This window comes from Phoxinus phoxinus, assembly GCF_949152265.1.
Source record: "Phoxinus phoxinus genome assembly, chromosome: 23".
NCBI classification, from domain to species: Eukaryota; Metazoa; Chordata; class Actinopteri; order Cypriniformes; family Leuciscidae; genus Phoxinus; species Phoxinus phoxinus.
The window spans coordinates 3,993,874-4,021,119 of record NC_136898.1 but is presented as its reverse complement, the minus strand read 5'-3'; the positions used below and the strand labels follow the sequence as shown (position 1 = coordinate 4,021,119).

General features: G+C 37.6%; 1 protein-coding gene and 1 long non-coding RNA gene across 2 annotated transcripts; both read left to right on the top strand.

The window, feature by feature from the left end:
* The first annotated feature begins 1,114 nt into the window (after positions 1-1,114).
* On the top strand, positions 1,115-9,587 carry LOC306991399 (uncharacterized protein). Its single transcript, XM_079599173.1, has 4 exons — positions 1,115-1,143; positions 1,407-1,479; positions 4,748-4,913; positions 6,471-9,587. The coding sequence occupies exons 3-4, from the start codon at positions 4,783-4,785 to the stop codon at positions 9,022-9,024; spliced, it is 2,685 nt and encodes an 894-aa protein (XP_079455299.1). The 5' UTR covers positions 1,115-1,143; positions 1,407-1,479; positions 4,748-4,782; the 3' UTR covers positions 9,025-9,587.
* A 5,675-nt stretch (positions 9,588-15,262) lies between these two features.
* Positions 15,263-25,843, top strand: LOC306991398. The gene is made up of 3 exons (XR_013796078.1): positions 15,263-15,387; positions 22,653-22,737; positions 25,708-25,843. It is a non-coding gene; the product is annotated as an uncharacterized lncRNA (long non-coding RNA).
* Positions 25,844-27,246: the final 1,403 nt, after the last annotated feature.

The window sequence follows — 27,246 nt, the reverse complement described above, 5'->3', positions numbered from 1 at the left end:
CAGTCAGTCACTCAGTCAGTCAGTCAGTCAGTCACTCAGTCAGTCAGTCAGTCAGTCAGTCAGTCAGTCACTCACTCACTCAGTCACTCACTCACTCACTCACTCACTCAGTCAGTCAGTCAGTCACTCAGTCAGTCAGTCACTCAGTCAGTCAGTCAGTCAGTCACTCACTCAGTCACTCAGTCAGTCAGTCAGTCACTCAGTCAGTCAGTCACTCAGTCAGTCAGTCAGTCAGTCAGTCAGTCACTCACTCAGTCACTCAGTCAGTCAGTCAGTCAGTCAGTCAGTCAGTCAGTCAGTCACTCAGTCAGTCAGTCAGTCACTCAGTCAGTCAGTCAGCCACTCAGTCAGTCAGTCACTCAGTCAGTCAGTCAGTCACTCAGTCAGTCAGTCAGTCAGTCAGTCACTCAGTCAGTCAGTCAGTCAGTCAGTCAGTCAGTCAGTCACTCAGTCAGTCAGTCAGTCACTCAGTCAGTCAGTCAGTCAGTCACTCACTCACTCACCAAATTATGAGATATATTAAAAATGTATATGGCAGTTTTCCCCCATGGTATCGATGTCAAAACTGTGGCCACTGAAAATGCTGAGTGGCTAACTTTGGAAAACCACTATCCACAGTGGCTGAACAAAAAAGTTAATGTCAAACCCTGCCAAGGACGATAATGGCACAGAGAAACAATATCGCTGGAATCACTTTCAGAACGATTTTTTTTTTGTCAGCTGATGCACGATAAAAACCTTGACAGCCAATCAGAATCCATCCTGCTTTAAAGAGCTCAAGGATTTAAAACTGCAGATGAATTTACTGTGTGCTGCGGTGGAGTGGATGCTAATACTGTATAGTTATCATTATAGTTTAAATTTATATTTAAATTTAATAAATTAAATTTTGTTGTAGAAAGACTGAAATTGTATTTTCTTTTAAAACAAACTCCAATAATCATTGTTTTATATAGGCTACAACTTCGAAAAATCTTTTCGGTGACATTTTTTACAGTGAAAGTAGCCTACCTCTCCTCAACAAGAAACGTGATTTGACCTTCATCTTCACTCCGTTTGCAGTTCATTCATTTTCCACCAGTGCAAAGAAAATGAAAGGATTAAAGTTGTCTTCATACACGAGCAACAGTGATCTCCAACCATGTAAATATAAGACCTTAAATATTATACATGTCAAAGTTGATTAAATCTATGTAACTTCATCACTTTATCACATGGGATTCATTTGATCCCCGGCCAAAATATGTCGTATAAAAGTACGATCAGCGCTGCGTGTGAAAGGAAACGAGACACCAGCGGTTTGATGATGATGCTGAGTGAAGCTCTCAGGCTCTGACTCAGACGAGCCCCCTGCTGGCTCATAATTCATTTACATATCTTTGTGTTTCATTCCCATAATTAACAAGCCCACGGATAATGCCAGTGCAGGCCCATTACGTGTTCCAGCATGTTTACATGGATATAATAACATCAACACCGGTAAGAAGTGCTTTGATTTTTACTTGACTTGGGTATATTCGTTTTCCAAATATTTAATTTTTTTCCAAATATGAAATTGGATTTGTGTTTCACAAAACACAAAATGCTTTTTTCATTTTCAGGTGAACTATCCCTTATCAGGACCGTAATCCAATTTCATCTGAGGAAATACTTAATGCCATCCATTGATGGAATTGTAATCATCTGATAGTGCAAATATGAAAACTGTCATTTTATGTTGTTCCAAACCCAAAAGCTGCGATTTGTTGTGGAAAAACAAGAAAATGAGATTGGAAATGCTAAATGTGAGCCTTTTGCTCATAAAATAACAGAAGACTTTGAATATAAGGCACAAGTCCACTTTCATTGTGCTTTATATTACTTTTTGTCCTTTATGAAGCTTGGCAGACATGGTCATGAACTGTCACTGTATGCAAAAGAGTTGTCAAAAAAGAACAGCATACAGGTTTTGATTTACATGAATTTTGGGTTGATTATTCTTTTAAATGTTGCAAAACACTTAACAAGCTTGCCTTTGGATTGATGTAATGAAATATTTCAATTAGGATTCATTCGACAAGGCGTTATTGATTGAATATGCATGTCATTCTTGGCTGTGACAGCGAGTGTAAGTTTCTGCTTCTTATGGGGAACATTTGACAGACCTGATTATTGTGATTTCTATTCTGAAAACTGACACGGTAATGACAGACGAATCATTATCAGCCGCGCAAAGGTTGACGCTCTCTCTCCTAATGAGCTGTCTGGCTTCTGAATGGCACAGCACTGTTTCTTCACTCCGTTTGAAAGGTTACGATTCAGGATGTCAGCAACTTCTGTGAGAAACAAGGACAAATGCGGTGCAAAATGAAAAGTTTTCATGCAAGCATCGAGACTAAAAGAGAAAAACAGCAGTGGTGTAAAGTTGATAGCAAGAGATATTGAATTGAAAAAGTTATATTTTATACACGTTCAAAAATTTATTATATTTTTTAACTCATTCCTTTGCCTTTTTTTTTTTTTTAAGTGCCCCTATTATGCTATTTTAAAGGCTCCTAATTTTGTTTTGGAGACTACAATAGGTTTACATGCAGCCAAGGGCAAAAAATACTTTAATTTTCTTATAATATACATTGCACATCACCTCATTTCTCAGAGTCTAAAAACAGTTCATTTGAAGATTCAGTCTGTCTAAACCCCTCCTCACTGAAAGACTCTGCTCTGATTGGCCAGATGGCCCAGTCTGTCGTGATTGGCGCTTACAGTGTGCGTCGGAAACGAAACGCCTCTTTCTTACTTTAGTTTCGGCTCCGGAGGCTTCCTCAGTGCTTGATTCCTCAGTGCAGAAAGAAGTGATTTTGAACTGCTGAAACGAGTCGTCAGGCAGAAAGGGAATGACTCAGTCTCGAATTGATATAGAAAAACGGACGCCATCTCGTTTCAGCAGTTCAAAATCACTTCTTTCTTTTAGGAGACAATAACTTTATTTGTCATGCAACTTCGATCTTTATAACTTTACAGACCTTTTACATTCACAACCCTGGATCACAAAACCAGTCACATGTCGCATGGTATATTTGTGGCAATACACAACAATACATTGTATGGGTCAAAATTATACATTTTTCTTTTATGCCAAAAATCATTAGGATATTAAGTAAAGATCATGTTCCATGAAGATATTTTGTAAATTTGCTACCGTAAATATATAAAACATGTATTTTTGTGAGTGAATGCAGCACAATCGCAAACATAAATGCACAACTTTAAAGGAGATTTTCTCAATGTTTCGATTTTTTTGCACCCTCAGATTCCAGATTTTCAAATAGTCGTATCTCGGCCAAATATTGTCCTGTCCTGACAAACCATACGCCAATTGAAAGCTTATTTATTCAGCTTTCAGATGATGTATAAATCTCAAATTCAAAAAATTGACCCATGTGACTGGTTTTGTGGTCCAGGATCATATTACACACTGCATGGTAATGGGGCACTTTAATATCTGTGAAGTGAACATGCTATTGCGGAGCTCATAAAATGTCAGAATTACTGTAATTATTAGTTTCTAATTTGTAAAAAAAAAACAACAGCATTGAGAATAAAACACCAAAATAATATTGGTGCAAACTTGCTAACAAGAGATATTGAATTGAAATCAAAGTTTGTCAAATGTACAATGAAATATATAAATATGAAATATATTTGATTATATGTATGCAGTGTAAGCAAGTGTCACCTTTAAATTAACGACTTTATGGCTCATGGTTATTTTTACTCGCTACTGTATGCCCAGTCATTTCCATATACAGTTTGTACATTCATAACATATTTCAACCTCGTTGCAAACATCATGTTCTAGTGGCTATATTGAGTGCACGGCCCTGAAACACTGTACTTTATCCTTCCATCCTAATTCAAAGGAATAAAGTTATTAATGTGTCATGTACCACCTAAATGCAGTGAATTAATTACCAGCTCCATCATTTTCATTCTGAAATCTGACATCTCCTTCCCTCGACGTTAACCATTATACAAGTGTGAGGACATCCCTGTAGCGACTCGTGTCACGGGTTTAACGGTGAATCTGGTCGAGTATAGTCCCATGAAATACAAAGAATATTTTTAAATGAATGCAGACAAGCATTTCTTTAACGAGTTACAGAGCCACGTGGCAACCGTCCCGCGGGGTGTTATAAATAGCCGGGTCAAGAGCCCTGGTTACACGGGCCAGTTAAGTTACAGTTGACACTTATATGAGTCGCTTCTGAAGCCAGATGCTCATTTAACAGAGGACAGTCAGACGGGTAAACATTTATTTTTGATTTCATTATTGCAGAGAAATACTCTTTTATGTTGACAGGACCGCAGGATTGGATGCTGCGTGCACTTATGAAATTGCAATTAATATTGCTAGCAGTAAACACGATTATTGCTTTTAAATATAGCATTAAAGAACAATCCAGTAATGCAATTTTAGAATTAATCACGGAAGCAATTTCATGTGGTATTGTTTTTGCCTGATAAGTGATGATTCCCTGCATGCTAAATGTATTCTATAAATTGCGCAAATGTTTCAAATAGTATTTTTTTTGTCCGCATTTGTTTTGTACCGTGTTTATATTTAATTGCCTGCCCTGGTTAAATGAAATAGCTTAATCAAATGCATGCTGTTAGATGAGCTATTGTAAACAAATGCACATTTTATGGTTAGTTTATGCAAGGGAACATTGCAGTCTTGTGAAATCCAATTTCGCTCTTCCACTGACAGCTTCATCTCCGCTTGCAGCAGGAGTCTCTACAATAATGGACAAAAACGCAGAGGTGTTAGTATGTGGCTCTTCAATTATGAAGGATGTCTGGGAAATCAGACTGAGGGAGCATCGACAGAAACGACAGCTGGAAGAGGAGAGGGTACGGAAGAGTGCTCTGGAAAGGTGAGGACCTGCCGAATCTCTCATTTTACTGCATCTGTCAATCAGAAAAACTCTCTAAAATGACTCAATATTTATGAAACAACTTTGTGGGCCAAACATTTTCTTTAAAGTGCATTTGAGGCAGTTTGTTGATATGTTTTGTTGATGAAAATATTTGTAACCCTTTTGTAATATCTATGATCATGCTATATTGCTGTGCTCATGCCATGTCAAAATTACTGTAATTATTAGTTTCCCTTTTATAACAACATATGGGGTTAGAATTGTTGCGTTATTCCAAATAAATTGAGATTCACAAATAAATGTGAAGAGTTTCACAAAAATGGATCAAATTCACAAATAAATAAAATGGCTGTTGTGTGACAGCAATTTCACCAATTACACAAACTCACATGTTTATGGCGAGGCTGAATGCTGTTTCTCTGGCATTTTTAAAGGTTTCTAAAATATAATACTACTGGCTTGGCTTAATAATAGTAATAAAAAAAAAAAAAATGTTTTCCCTTTAATCCTCCTTTGTATGATTTATGCTACTCTGAGCAATGCCTGAACTTTGTATTGTGAGCACTTCTTGCGTTGTTTTTGCCTCTTCACAATGACTCGCTTGCTTTAGTCCTCATTTGTAAGTCGCTTTGGACAAAGGCGTCTGCTAAATGACTAAATGTAAAATTACTAAATGTAAATGTAATACACGGTGTAATGGTCTAAAGAAATCCACATTTTAAACATGTTTTACTGTACCAATTGTATGGGCCTTATACTTCCTATTTTAGCCAGTGCAGAATAAAATCACAAATTGTGATTGGTTGAAGCTTGAGCGTGCTATGATTGGTCAGCGCAAATGGCTGTTATCTGATTGGCTTAAGGAGATGGTGGGTGGAGTCCAATTATTGAGCTATACCAATCCAAGGGACTACCAATGAAAACTAGCCTTCGGGCTAATTTGGGCACATTTACATTCGTGACTGTTGATTAATGTACACTGTCCCTTTTCTAAATAAATAAACTAATAGTACAATTATAATATGCATATAATATGCAAATCGAATTTTATTAGTTTTTGTGAAACTCTTTACATTTATTTCAGAATTTCAATCTATTTATTTGGAATAATGAAACAATTTTAACCCCATAAAAAAACTCACATCTTTCTCAAACTCATAATTGCAAGTTGGAGAAATGCACAATGGTGCATTTTGAGCGTTGATATAGAAAATAATAATTTCTGACAAACACAAGAAAAGTTCAGAGAAGATTCTCTGAGTCATCTTATAATTACAGTAGCTCTGATATGGCATGAATGCAGCATTTGTATGTTTGATCCCATCTGCCTCTCTGCTTACTTTGTTTGCAGATAATAAGGCCATTCAGGAGTCAGGACTAATAATGAGCTTGTGGTCGCTTCAACTTTAATTGCTTTAATTGTGTTAATATTCATTTTAATAACAACAGCTATCTTTAATTAATCGGTTAAAACAAAAGAAGCTTACTCAAACCACATTAATTAATGAGATTTTTTTTTTCATTTGTTGTCCATTCCAATTAAAATTGTCATAGAATCAATCAAGATTGGCAGGCGCGCATGTCCTACAAGATAAAAACCCCTAAAAGACTGGAGAGAAAAGCAAAGCTTCCTGAAGAATCAACTCTTGATGCACACAAGGCTAAAAAGACGCACCTGGGAAGGCCGCAAGGTTTCCAGAGCAGTCGGATTCAGAAGCAAGTGGACCTGACGAAAACAACAAAAGCCAACAAACTGGCCCTGTTACGTCACCTCAATGAAAGCTGCCCGGGATTGATGGTGTGGTCGAAGTCTTGGAAGTTCTCGCAGCCTTTGCCACAACCTGAAGAAAGTCCCCGTGCATTTGACTGGGGACAGTCATGGAAGTGTCTCAATTTTCAGCCAAGTACTGACGGTAAACCCTGGTCTGATCTTGGGCTTGACACCAACAACAATATGAGCTCCAATGACATGTTTCTGTGGGAGAAGCTCAGCAAAGCATTAGATCTCAAGCTCATTCAACAAGATCTGGCCAGTGCAGAGTGGGAGAAGTCTTGGATATTCACTCAGAAACTAAAAGAGTCTCATGAAGGCACTAATAAAAGTGATAGCAACACATTTTACAACCTGTGGAGAGATCAGAATCAGGAAAGTGCAATAGACTGGCACGAATCCTGGAAGACAATGAAGCCTGTGAAAGGAGGGGATATCATGCCCGATTCAACTCAGCCCTTGAATAATGAGGAAACACAAGCTGAATTACCATGGGAAAATTCTTGGATGTACTTAAAGAAGCAGCTTCATATGAAGTCACAAACAGGTAATAATCTAGGATGGAGTGAATCTTGGAGGGTTGCAAAAACCACATCACAACAAGAGAAGAAATCAATCGAATCTCATGCGGTGGAGGAACTACATCCTGACATCTGCAATGTGATAATGAATGTGCCTAGAGAGTTGAAGCACACAATTCAGTTTGGTGGGAGGGATGCACCGGCGTCTGATTGGGAAAAATCATGGACGACCATAAAAAATCTGTTAGAGTATAAAGAAGAGATAAATAAAGCTGAATGTAGGGATGTGGAAGTTAAGGTTGAGACACCGAAACCAGACAATTTAAAGCAACAAAGTGAACATGTGAAATTCAACGTACTTGCTTTGCCAAGAATCCAAAAGCGGGGAGAGATGCTCCAGTTCTCAGAGCAAATTGACTGGAAGGATTCTTGGAAGATGCTGAAACGCCAGCGGAGAGAAGAAAGAGCATTAAGGAACATGAGACGTCCACTTCCACAATTTTCCTCCACATCACAAACTCTCACTGAATGGGCCAGTTCTTGGAGGTTCACAAACGTAACGCTCAATCAAGACAGCAGTTTGTGGCAGCAGGGTTGGTCTTCCAATGCTCAGCCCAGACCTATTAGAAGAGTGCTAGAAAATGAGGATATCCCGCATAATGGACCAGCAGGGGTTCGTACCTGGGCCGAGTCCTGGAGGACTACGAGACGTCAGCATCTTCTGGAAAGACAAAGGCAAGGTCCATCAACCCAGCCAGTGCGTCAACAGACATACGCAAGATCTGTGGCAGACTGGGAACAATCATGGAAATCATCAACTCATCAGCGCAACCATGATAGACCCTCCATGACCGAGTGGACGGATTCTTGGAGGTTCTCCGGCTTGGAGGATTTCCAGCCTGGACATACTTGGTTTGAGAAATCAATGGAAATCAAAGGCAGAAAGGAACTTCGCAGAGCATCGAATGCATTTAGCAGATCATTCGATTATCAGACCTTCAAAGAACGACATCCCGCGAAAGAGTGGAATGACTCATGGAGGGTTAAGAAGAGGTTTGATGGTCTTGGACTTGCACATCTCATAAAAAAAGAAGTTCTAGATTGGGATAATTCTTGGATGTTTACTGGCACAGAGTTTTACCAAAGACAAGGCGAATGTTATTTGAATTTCCAGCTAACGTCGGATGTCAGTAGCATTGCGATGCTCAAATCCGTCCAGTTTGAGGGCAGGTCAGAGTGGGGTCAATCATGGAAGATGTCAAACCCACAACCACCAAAGGACATCGCCTCATGGCCTGATGCAAAGTCAAAGTCATTCAGTGCACAAGACGTGATCCTTTGTTCAAAACACAAACATATCTATTATTTACCTTCTGCTTTGGTCAAAGACTTGATGCTGAAAGTCTGGAGCAAGTCCTGGAGGTTCATGAAGATGGACTTTGACTCAAAGCACGGGAACAACTCTGCTTCGGCTGCGGATGAATCTGTGATAATGACAAAGACTGCAACAAAAAGAAAGCACATTTACTCAAACATAGATCAGCAGAAACCACAGCAGAAGAGATGGAGCGATGCGTGTAAAATAGCAAAGACGCAACCACGACCAAGGCGTAATGTTAGATCAGGCAACAAGGAAGATGAAGATGGAAAAGGAAAGTTTGCAGAATGGATGGAATCTTGGAAATTCTCAAATAATTTAAAAAGCCATGAGCCGGCAACGGTTTCTATATCTCTGAGCGATTGGGAAAACTCCTGGAAGTTTCTGCTTGATCCGTGTGTGCCAAAGAATGGCCCAAAAACAAGCAAGAGTCGGTAAGGATTACCGAGCTCAAGAGTCATTTAAAATATATGACGAATTATGTTTTTAAAACTTCTACAGATTCAACCCACAATAAAGTTGTGTAGCATGTGCAGAGAAATACATTTTGTCTCATATTTTGTGCAACAAACCACAACAAATCATTAATTTTGATGCAGTCACTCACACACAGCGGTGGACTGTGGCTCTAGTTCAAGTTTCAATGGACATCATTTATTCTTTTTCAAGTCATAAAGAATAATGACTTGACATGCATGTGGTCAAGCACTTTCTAACATAAACACGAATGAAGTGTTGTTAAATTTGACGCAGTACTGAAACCTGCAGTTCTGCTGCATTCAAATGATCACATTGCAACACTGAGAACTGCAGTACTGCCTGCAAACGACCACACTTATACTGCAAAGATACATAATCAAATGCACAGAAAATACAACATACAAATGCATCATACAGTGCTGATTTTAAAGACTTCTAAAGACATAAATGCATGACTTCTAAGATTTTTTATGTCAATTTGTTTACTCAAAATATTAAAAATATATGAAAATACGATAATACATCATAGATCACCAATTAGTATCATTAGCACTAAGACATGTAGTTTAATCCATTTTAAATCACATCACAGGGTATCCCATACTGCCACCTACTGGCAATGAAAAGCATAACATTAGCATCAATCCTTACTGGCAAGCATAGATATTTGATTTATTTTGTAATTAAGCTGGACTTTAACCCAGCTGATCATATTGATTGAAATGGTCACAGCATCTTTATTTCCGACAGATTACTTGGCATGCATCAATATTACATTTCCACTATCTCCCTTAATTAACTGATTAGCTAATGATGTGCTCTGCTATCTGTTTTTTTCCTGTTCAAACAACTAAAAATAAACGTGAAAAAGTCAAATATTCATGCCAATTACTTCAAGATAATAGTTTCTATATACTATTACATAATATCTCGACCCATTCATTTGGCTTACTGGTTGACAAACTTATGATTTCTTTTGTTTAGCTCAAATTGATCTTTATTAGCTTTATACCTGAAACAGTGTCTGTCACTGACATGTTGGTGACAGACATGGATCATCTTTCAAGAGTGCAGAACAAATATGGATATTTTCATTAAGGCATTTCATGCATGGCTATTGTTTACACTGCACAAATTAAACTACTAAATAATGACTAGAATGTGCTGATAATCGTCTGGTCCCATTTTTTTGTTTTGCATGAACACATTGGTTTACCATCTGTCACAAACCACTAAAACCTCTATGCTTCTCTAAATGATGGCCAGAATTCAAGGCAGAATTCTTGAGCTTAATATGACCCAAAAGTTCATAAGGCAATTCCTTGCCATTTCTTTTTTGAAGACCAATTAAAGCCTAATGTCTGTTCTTTTCATGAATCTGGACATGCAGTTAAGTTCATAAAATCAGTGATTTGACAAACTTGCCAGCCATAATTGTATTTATTATATAAAATATTTTGAGTTAGCTTTTATTTTAATATTTCCAGTTTGCATTTTAATTTGAGTTAACATTATTTGTAAATAATTTTACTATAAAGCAAATGTACTGACCTATGTATTGTACTTTACCTTTTCCTCTAAAATGCTATAAAGTCAAAGCCATATATCTAACCAAGTTGTGTACCAAATTTGAAGTTAGCCAAAAATAGCCATCCACATTCCATTGATTTTTTAATGCGTTCTCCTGTAACAACTTAAAAACTTTCTGTCACAATATCACTTATATCACAAAACCAAATATGGTAACCTTGAGTCTCAGACCTTTCCGACGATATGTGTTTGTGCAGTACATTTTGTAATATGAGACACGACACCACCCATAGGGGGAGGAGCCGGTTCGATAGTCCACTTTAGACATTACTAACTATAAGTACCTTTGCAACTACATGTCAACTAACTGTCATTCGAGTATTAATAGACTGTCTGTTTAAAATTTGCTAAAACTTTATTGTGTTGGTCCCCAACAGACATTATGACTATAAGTAACTTGGCAACTGCAAGTCAACTTATTCTCCTAACCCGAACCCTAACACCTAACTATAACCTAGTCTACTGACAGTCTACTAATACTCTAAAAGTTAGTTGGCATGTTGAAAATGTAGTTATAGTTAGTAGAATGTCTAAAGTGGACCATCGAAATAAAGTGTCGCCTGCTAAATGGATTTTAACCGTTTTCATGGTAATGCAATGCCCAATTTCAAAACGGATTTCTCAGGATGAATTTTGAGTAATTAAGCTTTCGAATGATACCTAATTTATAGGGATGTAACAATATATCGCAATTCAAAAATGCAACAATACGTATTGTGTATAGTTCACCCAAAATGAAAATTACTGTGTGTGAAAAAATTCACGTTTTCAGAGTTTTAGTGTCAGTACTATATTAAACTATATATAATGTTGAATATAATGTATAATAATGGGGGAATATTTGTGGCTCCTGATAATGGCAAATGTCTGCTGTTACCAGTAAAAAGTGTCCTACATTATTTAAAATATATAGTGACAGAGTGCAGCATATTCATCTAAAATAATTCTGTTTTCAGCTTCAGAATCATGAATATTGTTATTCTGGTGTCACTATTGTCCTGTGCATAGGGTTATTAACACCAAGTCCAAGCCTATTTATTCACACACACAACGTAATAACAAATTTAGCATTTTAATCAACAGTTCATTTTTTGCTAACCTTTTATCATATGTCATTGGAGTATCGCAATAATATCATATATCGTGAGTTCCGTATCGTGATATGTATCGAATCGTGACATGAGGGTATCGTTGCACCCCTACTAATTTATGATGATTTCTAAAATATGTGATAGGGAAAAAGGGCAATAAAAAAAGAACAATAAGTGTCCCACTGGTTGTATAAGTTGAAGGTTTTCCATCTAATATTTTTATATTTTGTTTCAATTAAATTATTTGTAATAGTTTTAGTTTTAGTTGACAATAACAACATCCACTTCTGCAAGACTGTCTTTATTGGTTATTAGTTCCTCAACCACACATGAAGTGACAGTCATCGCTCTCTAGGACAGAAATAACATTACATATTTACAGGCCTCCCTGTGTGTATTTTTAAGCACATATTTGCTTGGCATGGTTGTGGTTGTCATGGCAGGGAGAACAGGACTGTCTACCCCAGACGCATCGCTCCAGAGGACTTCTGGAAACATTGCAGTAAAATTAATGAGCGGAGGGTCTGACACCGAATTATAGAGGGTATGTACTAGTGTGGATGTCTCGGGCAGCGCACAGACACTTCATTTTCCTGCAAAGAGCCCTCGCTCTTTCTCTCCACCACACACACAGAAACAAACACGATATATCATCAAACTGCTTCCACTTCAGCAGCATCTCTGCGTTCATCCCACAGGGACGTTTAAGCAGGTAATGTATAGAGTAGGTTTATTGTTATCCGGTTCGCTTCTGAAGTCAACTTATTTTCAGATGGTTTGCAACTCGCCTCATGTGCAGCAATGCGTGATTGTCTCTTAAAAATAAAGGTTCCAAAGGTTTTTAACAAAAAAAAATCAAGAGCCAAAGGAAACCACTGTTTTGACATTTAAAGATAGTTCACCCAAAATGTAAATTCTGTCATAAATAACTCACAGTCATGTTGTTCCAAACCTGTAAGACTTTCGTTCGTCTTCTGAACAATTGAAGATCTTTTTGACGAAATCTGAGAGATTTCTGTCCCTCCATTGACAGTTACGTAACTGACAATTTGACGAGAATGAACCTCATTGGTTCTTGCTGAAAAACAAACGTGCTGCGTAACACGAGAATGAACCTCATTGGCTCTTGCTGAAGCTCAAACGTGCTGCGTAACACAAGAATGAACCTCATTGGCTCTTGCTGAAGCTCAAACGTGCTGCGTAACACAAGAATGAACCTCATTGGCTCTTGCTGAAGCTCAAACGTGCTGCGTAACACAAGAATGAACCTCATTGGCTCTTGCTGAAGCTCAAACGTGCTGCGTAACACGAGAATTAACCTCATTGGCTCTTGCTGAAGCTCAAACGTGCTGCGTAACACGAGAATTAACCTCATTGGTTTCCTGCACGTCAAGCTAACATGCTTGAGCTTCTGCTTACCAAAACGTGTGAGCTGAGGAATGTTTATGTATGTTAATATAAAAGTCTAAATTCAATCAGTTCATCATATAAAGCGATCGAGTCTCTTCAGAAAATTTGGACTAAACCGCTCAATTCATATGGATTCGTTTTACGATCTCTTTATAAACTTGTCAGTTTATAAAAAAGTGTCAGTTTTGCGTAGCTGTCAATGGAGGGACAAAAAGCTCTCAGATTTCATAAAAATCAACATTTTGTGAGACTTTGATCTGTTTTGTGTTTGTATAAAAACTGTTATAAATAAAATTATATACATTTAAAAAAATTTTTTTTTTTTTTTTTTTTTTTACGAAAGTCGTACAGGTTTGGAACGACATGAGGGTGAATAATTAATGACAGAATTTTCATTTTTGGGTGAACTAACTTTCCTTTAAGAATACTTATTTTGCCATATACAGTCTCCTCCATTCAAAAGAACACATGAAGGAATCTATTAAAAAGCATTCAAACGAGACATGATAAGCACTAAGATGTTTTAGTATTTGCAGTAGTCACAGGTCTCAAGGAAAAAAATTAATAAATCAAAAGCATTTTAAATCCCCAATCTGTAGATTTATAATCCTTTATTTATCTCTAGGAACCGAGTTTAGGTCTAATCCTGGAAGAGATTTAAAATAATACGCCTTTTAAAACTCCTCCACCAGGTGTGTTTGTCCAAGCTAAAGCTTCTGGTTATCAATAATTTTTTACTCATTTTCATAATAATAGTCACCCACTGATCAGACAGTGAGATTCATTTCTGGTCACCGTTGACTGCATGAAACTGAGCTAAAATGGGTAGTAGACTATATATATAAAGTCTTTGCTGTCTTATTTAATGAAAAAACTGCTATCTTATTGTCCAGTCATTTGCTGCTGCTCAGAAATGGAGCATTTAAATCGAAACACCATTGACTTAATTTGTGTCCTTGATCTTATAAGTGCACTTCATTAACATCCAACTAACGGAAAATGAACTTTTAAATCATTTGTGGAGTCTAATTAATTACTCTGAGTTGTGCATTTATTGAAAGTGTATTTCTAATGTTTATTGTAGCCTATTTCAAATGATGAAAATGTTTCTATACGGTTTTAGTTTTTATTTATCTATAAACACCCTGGGCCAAACAATTGTTTCCAGAGGCCCTTCTATCAGGTTTCACAGCAGGTTCACATCAAACTGGTCTTGCTCAATGTTCATGCTAGGTTTCTGTGCAGGAGCATCGGTAATGATGCAGCCACATTTGAGCCGCTTGTCTCCAGCGTACAGGACCTGTCGACCCCCAACCCAGATATATAGCCATTTCTAAGACCCCCATCACCAATGGTGGAACCCAGGCTGTGTTCAGGAGCCAATTTGGGCTGGTTACTGTCAGCATTCGAGGTGTCCCACGGTTCTTGAACAGAAACAGCAGTGAGATATAGTGGGCTGAAGCTGCTCACATCCATCAACTCTCCTCTCGCTGCCGATTCGCAAAATTATCCTTCACTTTATCCTTCAGCACAGAATTTCATGCTACTTATTGTCTTTGCCCAAACTTTGTCATCATTAGACCACTTAATGCACCTATAACTTGTAATGACTTCATCTGCGCGTTATTCATTTTAGCAGTGCCATATGCTTCACGTTGCTAATGCGGTTCTACTCAAGGCATTCATAACATAAATGGCAGAATTATTGTTTGCCACAACTGATGGGTATTTAAAGGATATGTGAGGGGTTTCGAGATAAAAAAAACAGGAAAGCATGAAATGTGCTGCATGATCACTATTTGTTCACCTGCAAGAAAATATAATCACCTCATAAGAATCACCTCATCCACCAAATATATGCCTATTAAACCAACTACATGACAACAAACACCATCTTGCACAATACAATTATTTCCTGTTTTTTTTTTTTTTTTTTTTTTTTTTTACATATATTTTCCAAGAAATATCAACTATTTCAAACGGAAGTAGATTACAAATGTGAGGAGACACTGCAACATTAATGACTTATTAAGAAACGTATCTCCGATATTTGTGATGGACAGTCTAAAGAGCCAATGAGGAGTGAGGGTTGTCACGCGCTGACCAATCACACGCGAGTACAGCAGACTTCAGTACAGCGTACACTTGTTACTCGGATTACCTACTTAATGTCAAAACGACCGCATTTCTTCTCGAAAAATATCACCCATCTAAACTATGAAATGTCAAGGTAAATATATTTTTTTATAACCACCAAGGTTTTCCATTTCTTTTGCAGGCGTTCCTTCAGTCACCGAGAGACTTCATTATGTGTAGGCTTGTAGGGAGACCCTGTGTTGAACCCATTCAGCCTGCATAAAACTCGTAAATGGTTGTTGAAATTGCCTCCTTGAATGTGTGAATTGGGGTGAAACTCTCGGGGTTAAAATGGCTTTGTAAAGACAAACGATGCAGGTCCGTTTTTTTGAATTCTTAAAACACCGAAAGCCCGCGCGATTACATTTCCATGGTAACGCGGCACGTGGCCGTACTTCGGCCGGAAACTACAGTGTCATATTGTCATATTGCGATTTAGGCTGTTTTATGCTTTTAATTTATTTTATTTATGGTTTTCAATGATACATTTTGATTTCACACTATTAGGCAGGTGCAGCATTAGAGAGTGCTTCAATAAGGCATATTGAACAGAAGTCTAAAATCTCGATGAATCCCAGATTGATACCCAGAATGGGATTTATTAGGTTTATTTTATCGTCTGCCAGTTGAGGAAAAACTAATCTGATCACTTAGTAAAGTAGCAGCACTGCACAAGACGAATTGAGGAATCATTCATGTCTTAAGCACAAACACCTCAGGACGAGTTGCTTGCTGAAGTTGCAATGCCTTCAGAAACAAATTCTTGCCTGAGGTAATACACGCGTTTGCATATCCAGACCAGTAGACCACGTCATTAATGCTTCATAAAAAAACTGAATCACAGCAAAGAAATGTTCCTCTAACTGCATGGCAGGACTTCTAAAATGATTTCTCAGGAGGAGCTTGTACAGTTTTGAATTCACTCTTCCAGAGACTCACAGACTGAGCAGTAATGACCACAGATCTCTGACGTTCCTGTGAAAATGAGCTCTTGACTCAGATCTGACTGAGAATATCAGAGTAGAACAAGTCTCGTTGGATGTGGGAAACATCAAAACGTACATTCAGTCGCGTGTTTCTGATTTATCTTCTCTGAAGTATTGCTTCTTGATTTTTTTCAGACCCAAAACTTATGTGATGTATGTACATAAAGTTCCCTTTTATACTCAAAAATAGATTTTCGCACTTATATATATATATATATATATATATATATATATATATATATATATATATATATTAGGGCTGGGATAAACGATTATTTTTTAAACGATTAATCTAGCGATTATTTTTTCGATGCATCGATTAATCTAACGATTATTTTTCCCAGTCCGATTCGATTCGATTATCGATTATCTGCCCATTAATTGACTATAATAGCAATTTATACATGTTGATTTACATGTCTGAATGAAAAAAACATGAATTCCTTAACATTGCAATATATGTTTATTGCTCTTAAAATTCCAAAATAAAACATTATACAAGTGCAAAGTAATGCATTTCTTAGTCAGAGGTAGCATTCAATAAAACCTTGAAAACACAAAGGCCGGAAAAAAAGTGCATCTTGTAATGAAAATAACAACAACTTGATGTCTAACAGAACAACTTAAACACTTTGCAGTTTGAATGATGTTCTGTATAAACAAAATGACGGAGTATGTTTTTGTTTCCACTGTTCGATCGCGCCTCACACACACAAATATAATTAAACACTCTGCGACTTTGCGATCGCGCCTCTCTCTCTCTCTCTCTCTCTCTCTCTCTCTCTCACACACACTGCGCCTTTTCGATCGCGCCTCACTCTCACACACGTACACAAATATAATCAAACACTCTGCGACTTTGCGATCGCGCGCCCCTCTCTCACACACACACACACACACATATAATCAAACACTCTACGACTTTTCGATCGCGCCCGCGCCTCCATCTCTCTCACACACACACACACACACACAAATATAATCAAACACAATGCGACTTTTCGCTCGCGTCCGCGCCTCTCTCTCTCTCTCTCTCTCTCTCTCTCTCTCTCTCTCTCTCTCTCTCTCTCTCTCACAAACACACGTAGTTAAAAAACATACACTGTAGCCTAAAACCTTAGGTTTGGACAACGTATTATAGCCTACTCCAACATCGAGTGCAAAGTGGGGAGTTGAAGAAAAACTTACGGTGCAGCTGTCATCTGCAGCTGCTCCCGGGTGGCGCCTCTTCAGGTGCTGGTGCATTGCCGTGGTGCTAGAATGGAAGGCCATCTCCATTTTGCACAGACGACATATCACGGAATTGTTTCCTTTTACATTAAAGAATTCCCATACTTTAGAGGACCGAGTGCGTTTGCACTTCTGAAAGTCTGAGGAGCGAGTGGTGTTGCAACTACTCTCCGACGCCGCCATTTTTGTTTTGGGTCTGACGAATCGACGTGCATATTTTGCGTCGACGTATTTTTTGCGTCGACGTCATCGATGACGTCGACGCGTTGTCCCAGCCCTAATATATATATATATATATATATATGTATGGAAAGGATCAACTTGGGATAAGCCTGTTTATTGCATTCAGCGGCCCAAAAGTAATTCTATGACACCTGAATGCCATTGGACTAGATGAAAAAAATGCAATAACTACAGAGAAAATGAAAGATAGGTCTGTGGAAAGCTCCTGCAGCATTTGAGTGCAGATACAGACACTTTCTTTGATATTTCGTTATGCAATGAAATGAAATGCGTACATTTTGTGTGCCTTAAGTGTCCTAATAACTTTTGTGGCCATTGTTTATGTTCAAACTCTTAAAGTTGATATAATAATAATAATAATAATATCCATTTATTTTGTATAGCACCTTTTAAAAGTTGCTTTCTCAAAGCGCTTTTTTGTGGCGATTTGCTTCCCTAATACAAACAGAATTCCACAATTATTGGGGAATATGAAAAGGCCCTGTCATCCCTAGAACGAAGCTGTGTTTACGACTAAAAATACTCTGAGATCACAAGTTGAGGTGTTAGAAGATCAGCCAAGTACTGAGGAGCCAGATCATGAAATGCCTCGTATGTTAACATTAGGATTTTAAAATCAACACGGTATCTAACATGGAGCCAATCCAACGACGCCAAAACAGGAGTTGTATGGTCTGCAATTTTGCAGATATTGAAGTTTGTTAATACACAATTTAGAAATTTCAACGAGAAGAGCATTACAATAGTCGATACATGAGAAAACAAAAGAGTTAAAGGATTAGTTCACTTTTAAAATGAAAATTCTGTCATCATATACTCACCCTTAAGTTGTTTCAAACCTGTATGAATTTCTTTCCTCTGCTGAACACAAAGGAAGATATTTAGAAGAATGTCAGTAACCAGACAGTTTTTGGTTCCCATTGACTTCCATAGTAGGAAAAAAATATACTATGGAAGTCAATGGGAACCAAAAACTGTCTGGTTACTGACATTCTTCTAAATATCTTCCTTTGTGTTTAGCAGAGGAAATAAATTCATACAGGTTTGAAACAACTTAAGGGTGAGTATATGATGACAGAATTTTCACTTTAAAAGTGAACTAATCCTTTAATCAACCTTTCAGAAACGAAGACAACATAGGTCGTAGACGTGCAATATTTCTGAGATGAAAAAAAAATGTATTTTTTTCACAAAAGGTTCAAATGACAGGCTGGCATCAAAAATAACACCATCAACAGACAAAGCTAAAGAACCAGCATTACACAGTTGATGGGGAGAGCCAAGAAGCATGACTTCAGTTTTGGCACTATTCAACAGTGTTGGGGAAGCTACTCTGAAACTGTAGTTTGACAAGCTACAAGCTACTCGTAAGTTAAAGTAGTTAAACTACAGTCAAGCTACCCTTTTGGAAAAGTAGTTAGCTACACTACAAGTTACTATCAAAAAGTAGCTAGCTACATTGAAACTACTTTAGATTTTTTTGAACACCGTATATTACAAATAGCTGAATGGATAATATGGGTGTGTCAACCCACTTCTGTACGTCGGTGAACCGTTAGCCGAAAGATGCGTGATTAAACAACAGGTGGCGGTAATGGCAAAAAATGGCTCTTTGAGGGGATCCGGATCTTAGCGATCTGTTTTTGGCTCTTCTTACCAGTAGTCAGTTTTAAGAAGCCAGCTTGGGGACATCTCAGTTTAGCCTGGAAATAATCACTGGGAGGAATGATGAGGTGAGATTTGTAGTCAAATAATTAAAACTCAGATATCACACACCAATATCTGAGTTTGAATTATTCTGAAATATTGATTATTACCTCATTTGTCATGTGTGGCCATAGGGTCGCACAACATCCCTCTGCTTAGACAGTGACATCACTATTTTGGATTTACCAAAGTGTGTGTATGTGTAAAGCTACGTTGACTATGTTATTCATACCTACTCACAAATAAACATCAAAAACAAAGCCGGCTGCAATGAATTTCTGTGCAAAACAGCTTTTACTACAAACACTTCCACGCAAGAACATTGTTATCACACAAGAACATTTTGATAGAAAACAAAAAATATTTAAAGTTTTAAATATATAGGCTACTGTAGATAAAATTAGAATAAATAAAATGGAACACAACTATCATCACACAACACCCCTGCGCTGGGTGCGCCCCTCCCCCTATAACTGTTCTGTCTCGCGGAGGAGCTAATTTGTGTGCATCTGTGTGAAACACGCATAGGAAAAAAGGAACGACAGAAAGAACGGCTCCCCTCCAGCCGCGACTCGGCTCCCATCGTTCATGTTTATGAGCCGTTCAAAAGAATCGGTTCGTTCGCGAACGTCACAACTCTTAAAGAAGAAGAATATCCTGGCATCGCGCTGATTCGTGCAGGCTCGACAAAACGCAATGTAGCTTTTGCTCGCGCTACACCGCTACTTGCTGCAAAAAGTAGTTAGCTACTGGAAAAGCTACACTGTTTAAAAAGCAACTGAGTTACTGCCAAGCTACTGAAAAATGTAGTTAAGTTAGTAGCGTCGCTACTTGTAGTTAACTACTCCCCAACACTGCTATTCAAGCACAGGAAATTGTCATCCATATCGTAGTCTCTGAAATACAATTGGAAAGATGGGAAATGTCCACACATTGACTGGGTTTTGAGTGAATCTAAATCTGCGTATCGTCAACATAAAATGGTAGTTAAGTTCAAGAGATCTTAGTAGTTGACCGAGTGGGAACATATTAATGCTAAAAAGCAAAGGACCGAGAATGGAGCCCTGGGGGACACCAGTACTAACAGGACCAACCTCTGATCTGTGACCATCCAATAAAAACAAAATGACTACGATCAGCAAAGTAGTACCTGAACCCGTCCAGAGGAGAAAAACTTATTGCCACACCAAAACCTGAGAAGGTGATATGAGAAAAGAATCCTTCTGCTTTTTTGTGCATGAGGAGCTCTGTTTTGCATTTGCATCATATTCGCTATGGGGAAGATTGTATTTGTGGAACCCAGTTATTAAAAACTGGTAAAGGAAATGCAATATGACTTTTTATTTTCCTCCGTTCATTTTCAATTATTCAAAAACCCCAGCAACTCATTACCTACGACTAGCTACCTGACAAAGAGAAATAGATTTATTGTGTTAATTTGGAATCCCATATCCTCACTTCCTTTTGCACTAATACAAAATAAAAAAAACAATTCAATGCACATTATTCCTTTTTTTATTCAGCTGCATTTGAGAAATAGAGTATTAATAGAATGCATCAGAAATGCATGCATTCTTTGTCATCGCATGAAATGCACGACTAGTAAGTGAAATGATAGCAGGTTAAGTACATTTAAAAGATCAGCAAGAAAAGTGGGCCAATGGGAGAGATAAAGCATCAAATATGCAGGGGTGCTGTCACTCGACATGCTCCTGTCACTGTTTCAGCAATGCACTTCGGATTAAAGCCGCTCTTTTCCAGAGATGCCACATTTGGTTTTTAAATGCACCATGGGAAATGCCTAGGAAGCTGCAGAGGCCGTTTGTAAGACTGCTGACGATAGCTTGAAAAAAATTCACTATTAGTTTGATATGGAAGAATAAAAAGTGAGCTGTGTAGGGAAGCTCATCTCTTTCCTATTCTTGTTTCTCCATCATGTAACCATCTGTCATTATTTGGATCTGGACTTTTCAATTAAGAAATGCCATTAGGTCAAATTTATAGCTATAATTCCTTTATTGATTTTTGACTAATATGTTTGAGTTTATATTCTCTATTGCAGTGATGATGGATGCTTGTAGTTTGTGGGTCACTGATTCTTAAAGCTGAAGTGTGTAATTTGTGTCTCCAAAACAGAATTGCAATTCCTGTCTGTCATTGGTCAGACAAAAAGAAAGTCCCGCCCTAAACTAATCAATGTTTTGAAAGTGCCAAAGTTATAGGCCGTGTCTGAAATCGCATACTGTTTTAAATAGCTATTTATTTTTAATGAGTAATTACTCCGCTAAAATGTAATATTCTATATAGTATGAGTGTGTGTAGTATTAATGTATTCCGGACGAACTAGATCCATAGATATACATAATAAAGGCTAGATGTCTCTTATCTCTTATACTCTTATCTCGCTGAAATCTTGACGGATTTACAAACGGTTTGGTTTCTTACAAACGTTATTAACGTGGCTATAATTGTGGATGCTCGAACATGTTGAAATATATAATATTATAATTATTCATAAGTATGCGGTGTCATAAATACATCTCTGACGTTTATAACAAACCAACCCGTTTGCAAATCGGTAGAAAATTGAGCAAGTTACGGTTATTTAAAAAGTACATGCACCATTAAAACACAATGTTACGAGTGAGCGAGCTGACTGTGACAAGATGGCCGCCAGGTGCGGACGTCGACCTCTACTGGCCAGCAGCGCGGACTAGACATCTAGCCTTTATTATGTATATCTATGACTACATCCGCCATGTTGTCATTATCATGTGACCTAGTACCCTGTTCAGTTATGCCACTTCACTGACATTCACAAATCCTCTCCCGTGGCCTCATCATGGGATAGTAAAGTGTTCATCGTATGCACACTTCAAAATCTTGGCAGAATTAGTAGGTGATCCTGGTACTTCTGGCCTACTCTTTTATATTGAGTACTGTGAATTCGGACATAATGCTAAACCTATTTAACTTGCATACCGGTAGATTTGACTCTGCGTATTAAACTGGGACAGAACAAAGTGTTTTAGCATCTAAAAAATTACACACTTCAGCTTTATTGGTTTTCACATTTACCCCAAACAGTAAGCCTTCAGAAAAGCTGTCTTTGGGGCTTTTCTCCATAAGGCAACCCTTAAAAGTAGCACAGAGGTCTTTAGTCTGAATGCATAATTCAGTTTTCTCACTGCAGGCTCACTGTGCTGCCATTATAAACCTGTAGTCGCCTGTAACATCGCCCTCCAGTGGACGCCCCTCTGAGAAATCATGTTAAATAGGTATGTGGAGTGTTTCATGTTTTGTCCATTGGACCTTTAAATGAGTTACATGACTTTTCTTTCCAGATAAATAACGGTTATGCATGCACTCGTGCTAAATCTAAAGTTGAATGTCCTTTGGAGCTGACTGAAAATCATTATTTACAAATGAGACTGAAGCAGGTATTTTATTATAGTTATGAAAAGCAGCATTAAATTGTATCTTTGTACTTAACCGCATAGAAATAGATCATTATGTCATATATTGGCCTCTTTATTTGCTTCTGAGCACAGATAAACCAAGTGTGTTAGACGTGTAATTACAGCCCATGCACATTTATGATTTTTGGTTATAATAAATTGTTTGTCTATTTTTAATCCTAGGAATTTTCTAGTCTAGTGTCTTTATGTCGTCTAAATCTAGTTACTGTGTATTAAAGATCAAAAATCTGTGATTTTTTTTTAAAATGACATTAAGTGAAAATAATCCTAATTTATGCATGCGCAGTGCTGCAAGTTGTTGCCGGTGTTGTGTTAACGAGACTCATTACCAATCATGTTCCTCTGCTTTGATGTTGTGCTAAAATAATTTGAGCAAATGACAAAATAAATATATCTTAACAATATTAGTGGTTTGCTGAAATTATATAATATTTACTAATTAGTTTTGAAGTTTATTCTTGACTTGATGTGAGTTTTACTCGGGCCATGTATCAGGAGGGAAGTGGGTGTTAAGGGTTAGTTCACCCAAAATGTTTAATTCTGTCATTAATTACTCTCATTAATTACTCTCCCTCATGTTGTTCTAACCCCGTAAGACTTTCGTTCATCTTCTGAACACAAATTAAGATATTTTTGATTAAAACTGAGAGCTGTCTCACTCACTCACTTATCACTGTAATTTAAACTTGCCGGTCCAGAAAGTTAGTAAAGACATCATTAAAATAGTCCAAGTGAGTACAGTGGCTCAACCATACGTTTGTCAAGCAACGAGAATACTCACTATTGGCCAGCATCACACACATGACCAGCGTCGGCCAATAGTGAGCCTACGTTCTGAAGTACAATTCAGAAGTGCTGCGCTGTTACACAACGTGAACTCACTCAGAGGCCCACACAGAAGAAAATCAATAGTTGAATAAAGTTATTTTAATTTTTTTTTCCGCACAAAAAAGTATTCTCATTGCTTGATAAACTTATGGTTGACCCACTGTAGTCACTTGGACTAAAAACTTTCTGTGCCGGCAAGTGTCAATTACAATAGAAGCCTACGGAGGAGTGAACCAGCTCTCAGATTTAATCAAAAATATCTTAATTTGTGTTTCGAAGTTGAACGAAAGTCTTACGGGGTTGAACAACATCAGGGTGAGTAATTACTGACAGAATTAAAAGTTTTGGATGAACTAACCCTTTAACAGTGATTGTTTAATGCAGGGCTATGCAATTTAGGGAATTTATTCGCTCCCCCTACACCGCCGTAATAGATATTTGACAACACTGTCGTAAAAACTCGTTGGCGACTCTCAGATACCAGAGGCTAGTAGATCAACGACAACAAAGCAGACGGGACTTTCTTTACAACGTCTTCTTCATTCGGGTTCGAACAGCGTGAGGGAGCGTGATAATGACCGAATTTTTGCAGATTTATTTTTGCCGTAAAGCAATTCCTTACATCGCGAGACCTGATATCACACGATAGTTCCTGAGATACTTTCTCGGTTCGCCGGCCCAAAGTTGCAAGGGGGGTTTTCCGCTCACAGGCGATAGGGGAAGCGAGACGACCCCCATTCAACCCGAAAAAAGTCATATAACCATTCCAATGACTCCGAAGCTGTTCAGTTAAGGCAAATTAAGCTAAAAAAAACCCTGCATAGTTCACCTTTAAACATCTTGTAACTCTCTCGCTACCATCGCTGGGTATTAGGGACACAGATACTGTACAGACTGGCTTAGATAAGCATGAATTCCCTCAGTGGTTTATACTGGTGCTGGTCTACTGTAGTTCCAGAGCCAAACATGTTCTTTATAGTTAATGGAAGTTATTTATTCACCTGGTTTTACTTTATATTGTACTTGTTGGTCCATGTACATTTGTTGTATGATCTGATTCTAAACACTTGATTATGAATTATTGCAAATTCAGGCTGAAATAGGTTTTGTCAAATTACTCTAATGATTCGAATTGTTCAAAATAAAGTTCAAATTGGTTGAACATTATAATCTAATAAATAATGTTTTGCACCGAATGCCATAATTTTTCCATCAAAATGTGGATATTCGTAGCTTTCATTTGTAGAATTTCCTGTTATTATTCAACTGTGCATGCACCATGGATACATCATTTTAATGATGATGATTATTATTATTGTTGGTGTTTAAAAAAAACACCTTAACATTGTATATGGAAAAATATACTATAGTAGATAATATATTTTGACTTTTTTTGCTACATATAATTTTTTTTTGATGCAGTCTGTAAAATCTTTATTGTTGAGAAATATATAATAAATCATTCATTGAAATGTAGCTATATTTTTCATTTATTAATACTATTATGAACTGTGATATGTCCGCATAATATTGATCTTATGGATTGATGGGCTTCATTTACAGGTTATTCACGAAATCATTAATATTTCATGCATTTAACATGTTGCTCTAGAATAGTGTGCAACTGTATCTCTGGAAATCCTGTTTGAATTGTTATGTTGCATATGAATATAAACACTGACATAGCTGTATATGAAATAATTGCTTGGCATCAGTGTTCAGTGAAGCTGTTACACACCATCTTAATGCTTTAAAAGGATGACGATGGGAAAAAGAGAGCACTAGAGGAGTAACTGTGGATGAAGGTCTCGTAAAGAAAATGAAAAGTTAGGCATATAGAGGATGAAAGGCACGCTCAGATGAAGCTCTATGTGTGTTGGACCCATCGAGCGGTTGACCACATTGATTTTCTCTTTTTTCCCCTCTGATTTTGCCACTTAGAGCAGAGAGAGGCCTGGATTCGTCCCTGGCTCTTGAAACCTTTCACTGGAGCAAATCCTCCTCAGGATGTACAAGTGATTATGGGTAATTATGTGTGGAGGAGAATGGACGTTCAAGGAGAGCCGAGCGTTTAGAGCCTGTCAGTCAAAAACATGGGCTTTCTTGAAGGTACATACATTCACACTGTTGTGAAAAGGTGATCGTTTGTTATTTCCTCTTTAAGTTAAACTGATTTAGACACTGAAGACTACAACATAAAGGCCTCAAATACTTTTTACAGTAAAAACACAACCCCGAAAATGGCATTTCCAACCCATTTTACCTCTCTAATGTAGTAACATGTAGGGTGAAATTTTATCCCATCAGGAATTTATGTAATGTGTGTGTTTCACAGCATAATTAGCCTACCTGAATGATAGTAATATTATTTAGCACCAAACTGCATGCCTTCGGCAAAAGTAGTTTTTTGCCAAATCCCAGAACAAGAACCGTGCTGAACAGAATAGAGATTAATGCCATTAAAAATATCAAGCTCTTCTGTGATACACGGCCTCTGAGACCATTGATCTGCTGTAATATCTTTCATGGAGAAGTAGTGTATTTTTGTATCTTAAAGGTTTTGACCTTGGCTACAACTTTGCTGGTCTAACGTCAGACAACATATTGCATACTGGCATCAATTTTGTACTTTCAGTGTTTAACAGAACAGTTGGTAGTTCATTATTAACTTCTTATTCCTTTTTTTTTTTTCTTCGTTAAAAATGTTCTCCACTGAGCAAACGCATAATTGGATTTCAGGCCAATCTGGATTGGAGAAATCCTTCTAAAACATGAATAATTTCATTATCAGCCGAGGCATGGAGTTATTATAGATTGGCCTGCAAATCGCTGCACATCATTTGAAAGTCATGCACACTTCTAATTTGAAATGTAATTCTTCATGTTGACCTCGGTGACATACTTACTTATGAAGTCTTTTGTATCCTGATAATGATCTCAAATATTAATAATGTAGATATTTTCCTGCTTTAACGGATTGTTGTACTACATGATGGTCAACTAGATCAGGGGTTTTCAAACTGTTTTGTATAAAAAAATTATACATTATTCTGCTTACAAGGCAGTTATAATATTTGTTTCCTTATATAAAAACCCATTTATACCAGGACTTTTAAACTTTTTTTGGTTTCAGGTGCTCCAAATCCATCCATGAGAGAAAAAATATTAAAGGGGTCATGACATGAGAAACCAAATTTGCCTTGATCTTTTGGTATATAAGAGGTCTTTGTACCATTAAAACGTCCTGCAAGTTTCATAGCTTAAGACTTCCTCCCCATTATAAACGAATAATTTATTTAATCAAGCTCTAAATACAGCTCGTTCTGGATCCATGGTAAGAAGTGACGTCACGGTGCGAAGTGACGTACCAGCGTTTGCATATGGACCGCCTCCAGCACAAGACAACTACGCTTTAAGCGCAAGACAACTACGCTCATTTCGTATCGTTGTCGCGCCCGCGCGCCGCGCGCCTCACAAGTG

Coding starts and splice junctions, on each gene's coding strand:
- LOC306991399 (XM_079599173.1), top strand. CDS start 4,783: ATGGACAAAAACGCAGAGGTGTTAGTATGTGGCTCTTCAATTATGAAG. Junction 4,914..6,470: donor CGGAAGAGTGCTCTGGAAAG/GTGAGGACCTGC, acceptor AAATTGTCATAG/AATCAATCAAGATTGGCAGG.